The sequence below is a fragment of the Suricata suricatta genome, chromosome 3 (assembly GCF_006229205.1).
Source record: "Suricata suricatta isolate VVHF042 chromosome 3, meerkat_22Aug2017_6uvM2_HiC, whole genome shotgun sequence".
Taxonomy (NCBI): domain Eukaryota; kingdom Metazoa; phylum Chordata; class Mammalia; order Carnivora; family Herpestidae; genus Suricata; species Suricata suricatta.
In genome coordinates, this window is record NC_043702.1 from 6,549,081 (window position 1) to 6,566,741 (window position 17,661).

The window sequence follows — 17,661 nt, forward strand, 5'->3', positions numbered from 1 at the left end:
TCTCAGAATGAGCACCTTTGGCACTATGGAACACCATCGGGCCTTAATGTTTTGGGGCTAAAAGACTAGCTAGCAGGGGCGTTTCTCCCAAAATGCACCCCGCTGCAACGGGGAAGAGGAGAGGAAGGAAGGTGAGAGAGAAAGACTGGGGACTGCGTAGGCAAAATTAAGCATAAATGACCTCCTACGATCCCCAGGAAAGGACGTGCTGGACGGCACTACCAAGACCACATAAGGCAGGAGACCTCGAACACGGTGGCATCTGGGAAGGCCTGGAAAAATGCAGAAGCCCTGGCCCCACATTCGAGGAGTCAGACCATCCGAAGGTGAGGCCAGGGAATTTGTATATTTTCAATTCTGACGCAGACATTCAGCCGGTATCCTCCAAAGCTGTCTAAACTCCCCGCAGATGGGTCAGGCCAGCGGGCCCTAGGGACCAGTCCCCGGTCCCTCTTCGGACCCTCGGTCAGCCCCGGGAAGAGAGGCACTCTCCCCCCGCCCAGAACCGATTCCCCCGTCCGGCACCTCGGAGACCCTTCCTGCGGCCGCGCCGAAATCTGCCACTGGACCGGACGCTCCCGAGCACGGGTCTGCTCTGCGGGGTGATGCAGAACAGAGCAGCGTTCTTCCCGTGACGCACAAGTGTCTGCTGACAGCTATCGTTTTCCTTAGGTCTTATTTGTACATAGAAAATAATAGCCCGTCACTCTGTCAACACGGCTTCGGGACATTTTCCAACTCAACCAACGTCCTGCACCGCCCGCTCGGAAGCCACCCCCAAATCACAAACCAGCAGGGAGTCCGGCGCACCGGGTAGCACCTGATGCCTCATATCTTCCACTCATTTAAGAAAATCTACTGTTTTTTTCTGCCCTGATATTGCTACGTTACCTTCCATCACTGTATTTTATTTTGAAAAACGGCGGTTACACCTCTGGTGTGACAGTACAAGGTGCTCTGGAGGCCCCTCTCCCCAGCAAAATGGGTGAAAGTTGTTTTTCAAAACATTACTTAAAGCTTCTGTAAGTGAACAGACAGGAATATAGCAAATGAAGAAACATTTCTTCAAGAAAACCTGGTAAAACTTGGTAAGAAACAAGAGTCTGTGGTACTTCCACCAAGATCCGCTCTCCCAACTCCCAGCTCAGCCAGACGGAAACGCCACTCGGGATGGAAATGCCACTCGGGACGGAAACGCCACTCCGGAGAGCAGAGCTCAGAACACAGGCCTCCCTGTCCCCGTCAGCTGCCGGTCCACGGGCTTACCTCTTACAAAGGGCACAACAGTAGCATGCCCCTCCTGGCGAGAGCTACCTGTTGCAAAGGCTAAGGTGCAGGCAAGGACAGCTGAGAGGTCGGGACCCCCTTCTTATGCCCGGCCCCCAACTTGCAGCATGGAAACTTCCTTGACGACAGTGCTGCCGGGACTGCTAGGGTCCTGAGTGCCACTGCCCGGACTCAAAAGGCTACCATGCCACTGGGAAAGGCAAGCCAAAGAAAACTGAGGCCGCTGTCCCTCCCCAAAGGCCTCAATTCCTAAGCAGAGTGCCACTCAGAAAAGCACCCGCTGTTGCCAGCGCCAGAGCTGTGACTCATAATTTTGCCTTGGGGTGGAGGTGAGGGGAACAGACTGGAATATGCAGAGTTCCGGACCTTTTCTTCAAGGAACTGACTTTATTTGTAACAGACTGTGGAGAATGAGGAGTCCAAGACAAAGAGCACTTTTAAAACCAGTGGAGGCTGGGTAAAAGGCTGCCAGGAGGAGATTGGTAGATTTCCTGGAGATAAGGGTACAACTGCAGGCCCGTACTTTGTCTCAGATCCAAGGGAAGAGCTGGAAGAAGTTCTCCTGGGGTCAGAAACAATCTCAAAAACAGACCTCAGGAAGCATCTCTTCAAAGAAGCCTAAATTTCACTGGGTCAGTCTGTGAAGCAATCTACGCCCCTGGGCACTTCTGAGACCAGGAGAGCAATCCAGGTAGGAATAAGTGGCGGTTAACAGCTAGACAAAGTTACAGACAAAGCTAGGAAAAGATAATCAAAGAGAGTTCTGCCAAAACCAGGGATCCCAGAGTGACCACGGACTTGCCCGAGGAGCACCAGCAGGTTTGCACCGTGCTGGGCGGGCAGGGGGAGACGGGGACGTCACTGAACTTATTCAGTCAGGCACAAAACAAGGGCGGGGATTGCAGCACCAGTAACCAGAGTTCCTACAACATATTATCCAAAAAAAAAAAGTCCAGTGTCCAGCAAAATAGTATGAGGCATGTAAAGTGACAAGAAAGAAGCTGGCAACCACCTACGAAAATGACCAGATGTCAGACTTAAGAAAAACATCAAGGTTTTATAAATACGTTCAGAGAACTAAATAAAACCTTGACTGAAGAGGTAAAGAAAGACATAATGACAATGTCAAATCAAAGAAAATCAATAAAAAGATAAAGATTATTTCTAGACTAGAAGGAAATTCTGGAGTTAGAAAGCTGGGTAACTAAAATGAAAAATCACTAGAGGAGCTATAAGTATATCTGAACTGATCAAAGAAAGAAATTAATGAAACTTGCAGAGCAACAGAGATTACACAATCCAAAAAAGAGATGGAAAGAAAGACTGGAGAGAAAGAAATCCTGAGAAATGGGAAACGCCACCGAGCATGCCAGCATGTGCACAATACAAGCAGCAGGAGAGGAGAGGGGGGAGCAGAAACAAATCTCTGAAGAAAGCATGGCCGAAATATATTTAAAAACATTAACTTACACATCTAGGAAGCTCAACTATAACACGCTAAACACAGAGATCCATAAATAGACATTATCATGGTAAAAATGCTGAAAGCCAAAAAGGAGAAAACCTCAGGGCGCCTGGGCGGCTCAGTCAGCTGAGCATCTGACTCTTGATTTCAGCTCAGGTCATGACCTCACAGTCATGGCGTCGAGCCCCACTCTGTCCCCTACCCACAGGCTGCGTGTGGAGTCTGCTTGAGATGCTTTGTCTCCTTTTCTTTCTCTCTCTGTCCCTCCCCCGCGTACTTACACGTGTTATTTAAAAACATAAATAAAATAAAATAGGGATGTTTCTGTCTTTAAAAAATAAATAAAAGACATTATAACTTCAACATTCCACTTTCAGTAAGGAGCAAAACAACTAGGTGAGCTCAACACCGGAATAACCAACTAGACCAGAGAGACATCGCCAGCAACAGAATACACATTCTTCTCAAAGCAGCATGGAACATTCTCCAGGATAGAGCTAATGAAGGTAAAACCTAAGACATAAAATCAACTTCAAAAATTCATTTAAAGGGAAAAGCATCAGCGCCTGGTAGGCTCAGTCAGTAGACTGGCTCCATCTCAAGGTCATGAGATCGAGGGTACAGAGCCTACCTAAAATACAAAACTACAGTAAAATAAAATAAAAAGAGAACTAATACAAAGTATGTTCTCGATCACAACAGAATGAGAAATAAGGAACAAAAAGGCAATTTTGGAAACTCACGAATCAGCAGAAATTAAACAAAACACTTCCGCATAACAAATGAGTCCCAGAACAAATCAAAACTTAGGGGGAGCACCTAAACCATATGTACAGGGAAACTAAGTTTAAATGATTATCTGAAAAAGAAGATGTCAAATCAATAAACTAACCCTCTATACCTTAAAATACTAGGAAAAGAGAAGAAATTAAAGTTAAAGCAAGCAGAAAAACACAATAAAATTAAAGAAAGTAAACATAAAATAGGAAAAGATCAGTAAAATCAAAAGCTGGTTGGATCAACAAAATTGATTTAGCTTGACTGTCCAAGAAAAAAAAAGAGAGAAAAAGAGAAGACTCAAATTATAACCATCAGGAAAGAAAGGAGGACATCACTGTTGGATCTTAAAGAAACAAAAAGAATATAAAGGAACACCATGACCAGCTGTCTGCCAATCAGATGACCTAGAAGAAGAAGACGGATTCCTACAAAAATATAAACTATGGGAGCCCAGGCGGCCTAACCGATTAAGCATCAGACTCGATCTCCGCTCAGGTCGTGATGTCACAGTTTGTGAGTTCGAGCGCCTCATCCAGCTATACACTGACAAGGCAGAGCCCACTTGGGATTCTCTCTCTTTCCCTCTTTCTTGTCCCCTCCACTGCTTGCTCGGTCTCTCTGTCCCTCTGTCCCTCCCTCCCTCTCTCTCTCTCAGAATAAACTTAAATAACTTATAAAAATACAAACTACCAAAAACTTACTCAAGAAGAAACAGACAAGCTAAACAGACCTGTAAGAAGCAAATACATGGAATTAGTAATCAAACAACTATCCACAAAGAAGAGCCTAGGCCAAATGGTTTAACTGAATTCTACCAAACATTTAAAGAAGTAATTAATACTACTTCTTCACAAACTCTACCAAAATATAGAAGAGGAAACATTTCTCAACTCAGTTTTCAGGGCCAGTACTGCTCGTCATTAGTCATCAGAGAAATGCAAACCAAAACCACAATGAGACATCACGTCACACCTACAAGGATGCTATCATCAAAAAGTCAGATAATAAGGATTAATGAGGATGTGGAGATATCTGAATCCCCATGGACTGCCGGTGGTAACATAAAATGGTGCGGCCACTTTGGAATAGTCTGGTCGTTCCACAAACCATTAAATTTAGTTCTCCTATGACCCAGCAATTCCGCTCCAAGGTATACCAACTACATAAAAAGCTTGTACAAGAATATTTACTTACAGCAGCAGTACTCACAATAGCCAAAAGATAGAAACCTCTCAAATGTCCATCAACTGATGAATGGATACACAAATGCTGGCATGTCTGTACCACGGAATACTATTTGGCCACAAAAAGGAATCAAGTCCTGATCCAGACCACAGTATGAGTGAACCTTGAAACCGTTACGCTAACTGAATGAAGTCAGTCCCAAACGAACACAGCTTCTGTGATTCCATGTATTTCAAATGCCTAGAATAGGCAAACCTATAGAGAAAGTAGGGCAGGGGTAACTTTGGGCTGGGAAAACAGGGAGTAGAGTGTGACAGCAGGAGGATTTTTAGAGGAGGCCAGGGTGGAACTGAAAATGTTAAGACCCACTGTGGGGATGGCTGCACTCATCTGTGAATATATGAAAACTCCTGAATTGTTTACTTGAACTGGTTTAATCATATAGTATGTAAGCTGTATCTCAGTAAAGCCATCTTCAAAAAACTTTTTTTCAGGAGAGCCTTTAGCCATTCCTCATAACTGAATCTCAAGTTCTTTATCTTCCTGCAGAATGCTGATCTATAAAATATCTCTACAGTCTTTATTGGAAGATAATAAGCCAAAGCCAGACACACAAAAGATGCGGTCAGACAAGTTAGGGATCTAGAGGTCCCCAGGCCTTGTCTTCCCCCTCAGCCCCATATTCTTATCAGTCTCCATATTCTATGACGTGGCCTCTTAAGTCTTCTGACGCCTTCTCACGCCCTGGAGACACAGGCATGCGGGTTGTAAGGCACGGCTCTGCTCTCAGCTAGACACGGGGCCGGCAACTTGGCTCCTGAACACGTGTCCTCTTTGGCAGAACACAGGCATTCAGCTCCTAAGTGTGGCTGGAAAGAAGAAACGATGTGACCTGCAGAAAGCTGTCGTCCGGCGTCAGTCATTAGCGCTTTCCTCAACCCCTCCTTCCCAATCCCACTTTCGCCCCTCTCCTGGACTGCTCCGCGGCCGCTTGCATCACTGACCTCCAGTTTTGTTCCTTCCAGATTCGTCTTCCATTTAGCTCTCAGAGTAACTGACGTTTGCTCCTGCAGATCTGACAGTGCTGCCTCCTAGCTGAAAACACCCGAGTGGCCCCCTCTGCTCTACACACCGCGAAGTCCCGCTTCTCTGACGGAGCACACATGAGCCACGGCGACACGGACCCTGCCAACGCTTCTCTCGCGCCTCACTCTCAGCCACAGTGACCACTTTTTAAGTTCCTCCCCAAGTACCACAGTGTTTCTGAACTTCATTCCTCTGCTCACCCCAGGTCTCCTCTCTCAAAACCCCCCTCCACTCTCCAAACTGCCTGTTTGGCTTTTTCTTGTTTTAATTTTCCCTCCCTAAGGACTCAGTTTAAAAGTTATCATTTTCTAGCAAATCTTCCCAAACCTTCCATGTGGACAGTGGCTCTCACGTTTTAGCAAGGAGAAGAACCCCTGGAGGCTCTGTTTAAACACGGATTGCTGGACCCGACGCCCAAGCGGCTCTGGAGGGGGCCTGTGAACCTGCAGGCCCAGCAAACGCCCAGGCGCTCGTCCTCTGAGAGCCGCTGCCTGATGCCGCCTCTCACTGCACTCGCCACTCGGCATCGGAACTTCCCGTTCACAGGTCTTCCTCCCGCGAACCCGAGCCCAGGAGACACTAAACCACCTGCTAACCACAGACCCCACGTAAAGTTACAAGGGCCCCGCCATAAAGCTGCCCCTCTCCCCCAACCCCTCTCACCCCATCACGTGAGCCACAACTTTATGGGCACCGACGGCTTCCTCGCCACGAGCTTCCCCAGCTCTGCCTTCCTCCCTCAGATCCAAGTCTTGCTAGTTGCTATCAGGCCAACTGCCTCTCTCTGGCCCTCCCTATCCATTCTCCCCACCACCACTGTTCTTTTACTACTCTGTCTTTTACTTTCTACTTAATTCACATAATGCTTTGAATCCTCCCAAACTACACTTCGCACACATTACCTCAGTCCAGCGTCCAATAAACCTCCATAGTCAGCTTTGCCTCCAGCCTTGTAGGATGGTTCCTATTTACACATCCAAGGGTTTGTCTTCCCCTCTGGGAAGTCTGTGAGCTCCCTCAAGGCAGCTGCCTGGTCTCACTGATCTTTGCCTCAATAGTGCTGAACTCGTACAGAATAGGCACCCCCAATGTCTACTGAGCTACATTAAATTTATGAACCAAGCAGATTTACTCGGCTGAGCCTATACCACCGCTCATGCTATCCCCTTTCATAGTACCTTGTATCACATCTTTCATTGATCAAAAAACCATACTAGGGGTGCCTGGCTGGCTCAGTCAGTAGAACATGCAACTCTCTTTTTTTTTTTTTTTTAAGGGAGTGAAGGAAAGGGGCAGAGAGAGAGAGAGAGAGAGAGAGAGAGAGAGAGAGAGAGAGAATCCTAAGCAGTCTCCATGCTCAGCACAGAACCCTACATAGGGCTCGATCCACATGACCCTGAAATCATGACCTGAGCTGAAATAAAGGGTTGGACACTCAGCCGAGCCACCAAGGCACCCCCAGAGCGTGCAACTCTTGATCTCAGGGTGGTGAGTTCAGGCCCCACACTGGGGATGAAGCTTACTCAGGGGGGAAACAAAGCAGCAGCCGCCGCAGTGGTCACGCTCAGTACTAGAGAAAGCACGCTGCTTCACTGCTGCTGCTCCTGCAGGCGCCAGCAAGTGGCGCGTGTGGCCGGCGCGCGGCCCTCACCTTCATCTGCGCCAGCTGCTGCTGCTGCTGCTGCTGCTGCAGCCTCCGGAGGGCCTCCTGCTGCTGCTGCCGCTGGCGCATTAACTCCTTCTGCCGCTGGAGCTCCAGCTCCTTCCTCTTCCGCTCCTCCTCTTCGTGCCGGAGCCGGGCCGCCTCCTCTTCCATCCTCAGCCGGTTCTCCTCTAATCGACGCTGGGCTTCTTCTTCTTCCCGGGCCCATTTTGCAGCCTCCTCCTCCTTTCCAGAAGGAAAAATAAGAGAGAATAAAATTTAATTGTGTTAAAAAAAAATTTGAATCGTTACTAAAGGTTTCTGTCAAAAAGCTATAGAGCAACAGAAAGATCATAAACTGTTTATGATGACATAAGACGGAAGTTTTCTTTTAAAATCCATTTAGAGTAGCGACAAAAGCCTAGAATACTTACAGGATAAAATTTTAATTTATTTGCTAACTTCTTCATAAAAGAAATGTCACTTTGACCATTTGTGGTAAGTACTGATCTAAGAGATCACCCACCAACTGTAGCAAAGCTTCTGGAAACTGTTACTACATTAAGGCAGAGTTAGCTTTTCAGGACGCTGAGTTCGAAAAGCTACCAGGCCCTTGCAGGGACAGATTGCCCGGAAAGCCTCAGCCAGGTCTGGAACCAGAGCACCCTTACAAGATCACGTAAGTTCCATCCCTGACTCACACCTCTGGTGCTCCACAGGTCCTTTGGGACATCTCTCCCTGACCTATCGTCCCTCCCTCTACTACTCCTGCCCATGCTTGGCTCATTTCCCCTCTGCTTCCCTTTTTCAAAGCCATTCCCACGTGCGCTCTGGAACACTCCTCGCCTTCCTTCATGGAGTCTGCTTACTGCACCTACAATGCTGTGCTTTATCCAGATAGCACATTCCCCTTCGTTCTCCAGAACTAAGAGCAGATGTCAATCGCTCTGTGAATGGCGACTTCCGCAGCCTTTGGGAGGTGGGCATCCCCTAAGCCTTTCCTTTCTTCCTCCTTTTTTTTTAAATTGACTTCATGTCCAGTGCGGAACCCAATGCAAGACCTGAACTCACGACTCTGAGATCAAGACCTGAGCTGAGATCAACACTTAGACACTTAACCGACTGAACCACCCAGACACCTCCCCGCTCCCCCACCTTTTCACAATCTCCTATTATACCTTGTCCTCTGTTTGCTCCCACCTGTGACAACAATTATTTCTACCTCGCCAACAACCATTCCTTTTAGGCATTTTCCTTACAGACAGAGCCTCTGTCACCGCAGAGGTCTAAAATGCCAGATTTCACATTTTACGTTTCCAACGTAAATAGGGGCACCCATGTGATATGATTTACGCCAAAGGGATGCCTGCTGGGAGGCTTCTGGAGAAGATATTCTTCCAAAACGAAAGAAGCATAAGAGAAGGGAGATTCCCTTACAGGCTATACAAGGGTACGGCATACAAAATGCCTAATCAGGACATGAAACTCTAACGTCAAAAGTCAACCCACCTACAAAACAGCAAAGCAGAAGTTTGCAAAGGACCTGGATCCTTAATGACATCACAAACTTAAACTGCCTATCTCCTTGACACGTGATCTGTTGTTTAAACTATTTTTAGGTGAATACGTTGGTGTTGCAGCTGATGTACCCTAACTGTGGCATTTATTTCTTGTATAATCATCACCAACACAGTCTGTGACCTTCTTGAGGACAGAAACTATTTTTTTAAAAGTTTCATACTCTATCAGAGAAATACGCCCAATTAGCAGCACACAGTACCTCAACCAAACATGCTGTTAAATGAGTAAACCAAATGACGGATCAATGTACAAGCTACCCTTGAGGCTATCTACTCTAATTGTATTCAGGTTGTCAAAGAGTTTCAATCAAGAATTTAGCCTAAAGCAGGTAATCGCCAGGTTGTGTCACTCTGCACCCAGAAGTGACACAGAAGTCAACACATTGATTTCCTTCCAAAGAGCACAGTACGTGGGGAAAAGAGTAATTTTACTCTGAGAAAACTCACAAGTATGGCCACAGCCAGGTGACCAAGGTCTACACCAGTGGTCATTAGTCATGTCGATAATATGCACCCTTGATACAGAATGATGAAAATGGCATTTTGGCTCTGTGTGATCTACTTTACAAACACCCATAGCTTCAGTTTAACTGTGAGAAAAACGTCAGATAAATTCTAATAGAGGGTTAACCTTATAACATACTGGCCACTATTCCTTAAAACTGTCAAAGTCATCACAAGCAAGGAAAGCCTGAAAAACTGTCACAATGAAGCAGCAGCTAAGAGACAACTAAATGTAGTATTTTGGATTTGGGGTCTGGGAACAGAAAACATTAGAGAAAAACTGAGGAAATGTGAAAAAACTATAGACTTTAGTTAAAAATAATGGATCAATATTGGTTTTGTCACACTATTAATATAATACTAGAGGAAACTATATTAGTAACCAAATGTTTCTGAAAATCTAGTACTGTTCTAAAAATAAAGTCTATTAAAAAAAAAAAAACCCCTAAGTTCTCAAACATTAAAAGAAGCCGCTTCAGGGGTCCCGGCCGCCTGCGGAGGCAGCGGCGCGGCCGGCCGGGGACTGGGCAGTGGCGGCTGCTCGCAGCCTGCCCGGGGCACCCTCAGGCAGAAGGTGGTGAACGTGCAGAGCTGACATCTGGTTTTTCAAAGGCCTTTAGATTCCTGTCTGGTATTCTGGGGGGGTTCAGTTCATGGATATTTCGTCCAGCTTTCACAACGACACGTAGAACAGCCGTTACACGGTAGCGGGAGTCAGGTCTCACGCCCCAGCACCGCTGACCACAGAGCCCCGGCTTCCAGCAGCCACGGGCAGAGCCAGCCAGGCGTCACCTGCTTGCGCAGCAGCTCCTCCTGCTTCCGCCGCTCCTCCTCCTCTCGCCTCCTCTCCTCCAGCCTCCTGAGAGCCTCCTCCTGCTGCTGCCTCTCCTCCTCCTCTCGCTGTCGCCTTAACGCAATTTCCTGCTCCCTCTGACGTCGCAGGGCTTCTTCCTACATTAAAAAAAAAGGTGTCTGTGTGTCTGTGTGCGCGCACGTGTATGTGTGGAGAGGGAGGAGGGAGAGAGGGACGGAGGGGGAAGGAGCGAGAGAGAGAGAGAGGGAGGGAGGGAGGAAAAACTCTGGATCTCAATTAATATATCCCATTATAATTTGAAAAGAAACAGACTATATGTTGCTAAGGTCCTTTAACATTAATATAAAAAGGATATAACCAGGATCTACAGTAAAAAGTAAAGTGAGTGAGTTCGGAGTAGACATATCAACCATTAAAATAATTTGTATTTAAGGTATTAGTAGTTAAATAGCACTACACTGAGAATCTACCCTGGATTCTACATTAGCTACTCCATTTATGATTGACCCCAGAAAGGGCTACATTGAGGCCGACGTCGGGCTTTGGTTTCTCCACTGGTACCATTAGTTCTCATTTATTTATTTATCAATCAATCAACTGAGAACCCAGAACATAGATCAAATTAACATAGAGCCCAAAATGCCTGGTGTGGTAGGAACAAGTTCTCTAGTCAGAAGTACTGAGTAAAGCCATGTATTCTAGAGCGTATCTGAAGAACAAAGTCACAAGTACAAAGAAAGGGTCTCATTGTCAAAATAATTTAGGGTATACTGAGCAACACAGAATTCGCCTGATTTCTTTACTGCAATACTTCTAGAGCCCTCACATGCTAGTGTAGAGAGTAACTCTAAGAAATATCAGTAGTTCACATCTAATTTCAGCATGGACTCTTGTTTTCCATGGAGTACTTCTTACGGCCAACAATGGGATGAAATGTGAGATAAAGCTTCATTGAGGAGTTATTTCAGAGTGGATTTTTTCAACTAAGTAAAAAATCCCAACAGAAAAACCGATCAAGCACATGAAAAGGGAATTCCCAAAAAAAAGATACATAAGTGGTTAAAATACATGAAAACCAGTCCTCACTGGTCATAAATAAAATACTTAAGTAAAGCTGAGCGTCCTTCTCTCTGCCCCTCTCCCCTGCACACTCACTCTCTCACTAGTAAGTAGAAATAAAAACAAACAAATAATTAAGCAAAGACTTAGTGACTTCTGAAATCGACTATTTCTGCTAGTGAGTACCACGTTTATTCTACAGGAAGCGACTCTCCTAAAGTTCTGATCCCGACACTGCTGTTAACGCCTCAACTTCAAGAGCCCGCCTCCAAGCACCGCGCATGCGGGTTAGCGCTAAGGCCGCCGGCGCTCCCCCAGGTGTACCTGCTTCCTCCTGGCGAGCTCTTCCTCTTCCCGCCTCTTCCTTTCTTCCTCCTGCTGTCTGCGGAGGATTTCCTCCTGTTGCCTGCGGAGTTCTTCTTGCCTCTTTCGCTCCTCCTCTTCCCGTTTGGCCCTCATTTCTGCCTCTCTTCTCTCCTGTTCTAGCTGTGATTACAAGAGAAAATCCTTAGAAACTTGAAGCCGAGAACAGAAACGCTCCGACATGACTGGCTGGCACCATTAAGAGAAGCCGGGGGACGCGGCCGCCGCACCGCTCAGGCCACCCGTCCTGTGGCTGGGTGGCGAGAGCAGCTCTGTGACAACTAAGCTCGGGGCACCTGGGCAGGCCGCTCAGTCAGCGTCTGACTCTTGATCCTGGCTCCGGTCGTGATCTCAGGGTTTCGTGAGTTCAAGCCCCACACTGGGCTCTGTGCTGACAGCACGGAGCCTGCTTGGGAGATTCTCATTTATGCTCTCGCTCTCCCCCCTCCCTCACTCGTGCTCTCTCACGAAAATAAACTTTGAAAACGAAAGAAGAGAACTAAGCTGAACGCCACCATCAGCAGAGCACGTCAGGCTCATCTGAACGGAGCGCGCTCCCCGACCCTCACTGCCTCCTCGCTCCACCCACCGCTGACCTTGGAGGTGGGAGAACGCGGCCAATGCTACAGTCACCTCAGAATTCTTTTAGGGCAGCACTTCCTTGCTCATCCCTGACCAGGGATTTTCTGACTGAAGGTCTAATGGTGTGTCTACAAGGTTTCAACAGCAATGCTGGAAAGCTGCTAGCATGAACCAGAGAGTTCCTTAAAATCTGAAGAATAAGCACTTAACAAATGCCATCATTTACAGCTCCAAGATCCCGGTCCAGCCCAGGCCCTAGTCCCCAGGCCCAGCCCACAGCCACACATCTAGTTCCGGCCTTCATTTTCTTTCTTTCTTTCTTTTTTAGAGAGAGCAAGCGAGCACATGCATGAGCGGGGGAGAGAGGCGGAGAGAGGGAGGACGGGAGAGAGAAGGCAAGGTGGAGAAAGGAAAGGAGGAAACGAGGGAGACAGAGAATCGCAGGCAGACTCCTCAGTGTCAGCAGAGCCCAATGCGGGGCTTGATCTCAGGTCCTGAGCTGAAACCTAAGTCAGACACTCAACTGACTGAGCCACTCAGGCACCCCTGAGACTTCTCTCTCACATCCACATTTCTAAGAGTCTCTCATTGGGCCTCCCAGCATGCTGTTTTGCCCACATTCCCCAGTACAACATCATAAGCTCCACCAAAAAAAAAAAAAAAAAAAAAAAAAAAAAATCACTTCCAGGCTGACATTTAACATCATCCTTCACGCTGAAAATAAACCCTAACTCTCCAACATGACGTGTGTCGGGGCCCTCATGACCAGCCTGCGTCATCTTAGCCTTTCCTCTCATCGCTTGGCCCAAAGACACCATGGCTCCAAGCCAGACCGAGGTATTCAGCTGCTTCCTAAACAGCTGTGTTCACAGGCACTTCTGAGCCTTTACAGGAATGGTTTCTTTCAAATGGGTTAAATCCTACTATTTCTCAACTGAAAATTAGTGCAGGTATTTCTGTCCATCGACGGTGCCACCCAATTCCTGACACCCCCCTCTCTACGTGGGTGAGAGTAGGTGGCCCATGCTTTCTTGACCACCCTGTGTTACTTGCCTGATTGTCACTGCGTCCCCCCAACACACATACCCCAGACACAAAGGACTGCAAATTCCTATTCTTTATCCTATGTGTTCCCAGCACAAAAGGCTACAGTACTAGAACATTCTCAAGAATTATTTGAATTACGGCGTCTTATCTGTTTTCTAAGGAGACCAGCACTACTGCAGAGGGTAAGAACCCATTCAGTATAAAACAGGAACGAGATTTTCCCCGAGGAGGAGTGAGAACCCAGAACTCATGACAATGGCACAGAACGCTGATAAGACATCCTCAGGGGGCAGAGTCCTTGCTCCTCCAGAAGGTGTGAATGGAGCACAGGATCTAATGTTAATGTTGAATTTTTCAGCCACATGTCTGGAGACAGTAAGAAATATAAACTAACACCACTATAAAGATTCAATGTGGGAACTCAAGCCATAAATCAAGGGTCTAATAAGCAATGCAGTATGTATTTTCTTAGGTTTTAGTATTTGTAACAGGTGTTTACACCATGAATAATCTAATTAAAGTATCCATATAATCATAATCCTTAATGTGTCAACCAATTTTTAGAGATTTAATTTAAACTTGTTAATTTTAATTGTTTGAGGTCTTTTGGAGGAGAAAAAGCAACAGGAAGGATGGAATATGAATGTGCTTATACCAAGTAAGCACAGCAAACTAACAGGACAAAGTCTAACTGGCCAGAGAGACGTCAGTCAACAAATGCCCACGTCCCCCAGCCAGAAAGCATGTGCTACCACGGGAGAATGAGGTCCAGACCTTCGCAGCTTTGGCCTTCTCCATCTGCTGGAGCTGTTCAAGGGCAGGTCCCGGAGTCGTGGGGTCAAGGGGAAGATCCCACACGCTACCACCTTCCCAAACTGTAAGACAACAAAGGGGGGAATGTCAGAGCTCACATACACAGTCACATGTCTACAAGCATCATGAAAACCGCTGTCTCCCTGTCCCTGCATGAGCGCCATCACACATATCTGTGCTGCTTTTAGGCAGACTGAGCTGCAAATGAGCTGTGGTTTAAACCAATATCCTTCAATCTATCTAGAACAAATTACCAGGCATGTTCTGGGAAACTAATTTCATCCTCAAAAACCCTACTTCTGTGGAAACATTTTTACTGATGAACATGCTAAGGGTCAGGGGTAGTTCTGTAACATTCCCAAGGACACATACCATGCACGTGGCCATGCCAGGATTTAAATCCCAGCGGATTAGACCCCAAAGCCCACAGCATTTCCAACAGCCACACACCCTCTTACTGCACACCAAGTGCAGAGGGGTCGAGAGAGCAATGTACTGTGAAACTGGGAAAAACTGAGTCGTTGCACAATATTGTGAATGTATTCTAGGCCACTGAATTGTTCATCTACAAATAGTTAATTCTGGGGCAACTGGGTGGCTCAATATGTTGTGTGTCTGACTGGGGCTCAGGTCATGATCTTGTGGCTCATGAGTTTACGTGCTGCGTCAGGCTCTGACAGCTCAGAACCTGGACCCTGCTTCAGATTCTGTGTCTCCCTCTCTCCTTCTGCCCCTCCCTCGCTCATGCTTGCTCTCTCCACTTCAAAAATAAACATTAAAAAATTGTTTTAAATGTTCTTGAATGGTTAATTTTATGTTATGTGGATGTCATGTCAAAGAGAAAGAGGTACAGTTCGAACGGGGGAAGCCTCTGGAAAGGCCGGGCAGGTCTCACAAATCCAGCAGGTCCTGCTGACCTGAGAGGCATCAGGGTCAGATGCAGAGGTAAACAGACGAAGTCCTCTGAGTCTGCTCCCCTACTGCCGGCAAAAGGTCTGCGGACACCACTTCTGAGCATTCTCTATTCCCTGTGCTTCTATTTCTACACCATAATTTACTGTTTGTATAAAACCAACGGACAATCTTAAAGGGCCTTGACTGCATCATACCCAAAGAAATTGTTTATTAAGATACTTAAGAATAGTTCTCCCAACACCGGAGAGTATTTTAACATCATAACTATAAATGGTTACCAAGAAAAAGCTCAGGTGCACAGAGTGGACCTCCTCCTGCTGTAATCAGGATCGATGTTAATGTGGCCTGAATAGTTCAATGGCTCTAAGAAAAATCCACCAGTGCCCATGGTTCCTGAGAACTGTCAACACCAACTACAACCTTTGGTAAGGCTTCATCTATGGTTCTTTAAACTACCTACTTCGGCAAGCATCAGCCGTTAAAAACCAGACCTATTCCAGCAATATCAAGGCTTAAAAAACAAAGGTCTCAGCCTCAAATTTCCTAATTTGATGTAAAAAGATCAGAGAATGAAGTAGGGTGATCACTTTAAAGCAAATGTTCCTTGGGGTCCCTGGCGGGGGGGGGGGGGTTCAGTCGGTTAAGCATCTGACTTCAGCTCAGGTCATGATCTCACGGTTTATGAGTTCAAGCCCCACATCGGGCTCTGTGCTGACAGCTCAGAGCCTGGAGCCTGCGTTAGATTCTGTGTCTCCCTCTCTCTGCCCCACCTTCACTCCTGCTCTGTGTCTCTCTCTCAAAAATAAATAAACATTTTTAAAAAATGGAAACAAAGTTAATAAAATAAGGCCTTTCTCATCTCAAAACTTCTGGGCACCTGCAGTGTTATGCTATATATTAACCCTTCACTCAAAAGAAGACATGTTTTACTTAAGCTTTTCTTTTTTTTTTTTTTTTTCACTCTAGCAGAATAAATCAATTAGAAATTTAAAACACTTCTCCACACTGGTTAGAGCAACATGAAAAAGAGAGTCTAGCTCAAATTCATGAAATTTATCTACTAACTACTTGTAGCAAATCTTTAACAGTATATTTTCAACAGCATTTTCAATCTTTTTCTGGGGTCTAATGAGACTTTTTGTTAATATTCAATATAAAATGGTTTCAAAATAAAATGGTTCAACAACTGACACCCTTTTTAAAACGCTGAATTACAAAGTAAGAGTATGCATCCTTGGGGCTGCACTGAAGGCGCATCTCAAGGTTTACCTGTGGGCTGTGAGGCTGCTGGCTGAAGCTCCCAGATGGAACCAGTATCTGGCACTGACACAGACCTAGTTACTGAAGGAATGATGTTCTGATCAGATATTCTGCAAAAGGGAAATAAGAAAATTCACGTGTTCTTGTCATTTGCAAAAAAATAATAAAGAGAAATTTCTACATGATTTGTAGGTTTTCCAGGCAATATGGCCAGAAAACTCCTTTGTTGTTTTAACCAAAATATAACACTACTAAAAAAAGCATTTAGGAGAGGAAGAAATATAGAGGCATATTCATCACACTTTTGGAGTCAAAGCATTAATAAATATTGATTTCTAAATGATGAATATACCCATTGTCTTAAAAAGAAAAAAACAGAATACGCCAGTAAGAGTCACAGAGACAGCATGCTATAATGTAAAACCCACAGACCACAAGTCACAAGGCTTTGTTTCAGTTCCATCTGTGAAGTTTAATGTGTACTCTGTTAAACAAGTTCTTTGCCCTCTCGGGGTCTAAACTGGTACCTTCCCACCTAACCTGCCTTCCCCACAAGATGTGTTATGACTCACAAGAGCAATGGGAAAGGGTTTGGGTAAACTGGACAGTAAGGTTTTTAAGACAGTTACTGATATGCTTGAAAGAAAAGCAAGTACTACCCTGAATGATAATCTGAAATCTATAATAGAAACTTAAGACTTCGGCATAATTTCCTTTTCCTCAGACTTATCATAATGGCTTTTGGGTTCTGGAAAACTTTAACGCTGTGTGGCAGCGTTAATGTCTGTCTTGACACACCATGGGTGAAAATGAGATTAAACTTCTGGACTATAATTTTTTTATATTGCCGGTTCTATAGGAATACACTACTTCTCAAATGTTTTCATTATTGGTTGCTTGGTATTCCAATTTATCTTCCATGAGTAAAGAGACTGAAAATGCTTTATGGCCAGATTATTATTTTTAAATACTACGTCCTGTCTTTATACACAACACACAACACTGTGCTGTGTGTGGGGACTTTCACACCAAGACCTCCTTTCCGCTCTTCCGCGCACGCGCACAGCGGGACACGTCCAGGGCGCACCAACCTCATCTTCAGAGCCTGGAACTGCTGGAGGAGAAGAGCCAGCTGTTGCTGCTGCTGCGAAGACAGGGCTGCTTTCTGTTGCTGGGCCAAAACCTGCGCGTATTGCTGTCTTCAAAAAGTAAAATAAAGCGTAACCTGTCTATCCACATTTAGTGCACGTTACTGAGACGCTGAAAGACAAAGGTCAGT

The 17,661-nt window shown here is 45.8% G+C and overlaps 1 protein-coding gene across 8 annotated transcripts in view; it reads right to left on the reverse strand.

Moving 5' to 3' along the window:
* The window catches only part of GIGYF2 (GRB10 interacting GYF protein 2), a 134,912-nt gene that overhangs the window by 17,392 nt on the left and 99,859 nt on the right, over nucleotides 1-17,661 (reverse strand). For all 8 annotated transcript variants that reach the window (XM_029933580.1, XM_029933585.1, XM_029933584.1 and 5 more), the window contains 6 exons: nucleotides 17,474-17,581; nucleotides 16,392-16,492; nucleotides 14,169-14,269; nucleotides 11,727-11,888; nucleotides 10,322-10,480; nucleotides 7,455-7,691 (listed from right to left, as the gene is read on the reverse strand). In XM_029933580.1, the coding sequence (XP_029789440.1) occupies nucleotides 7,455-7,691; nucleotides 10,322-10,480; nucleotides 11,727-11,888; nucleotides 14,169-14,269; nucleotides 16,392-16,492; nucleotides 17,474-17,581 (868 nt within the window). The remainder of the gene's footprint in view (nucleotides 1-7,454; nucleotides 7,692-10,321; nucleotides 10,481-11,726; nucleotides 11,889-14,168; nucleotides 14,270-16,391; nucleotides 16,493-17,473; nucleotides 17,582-17,661) is intronic.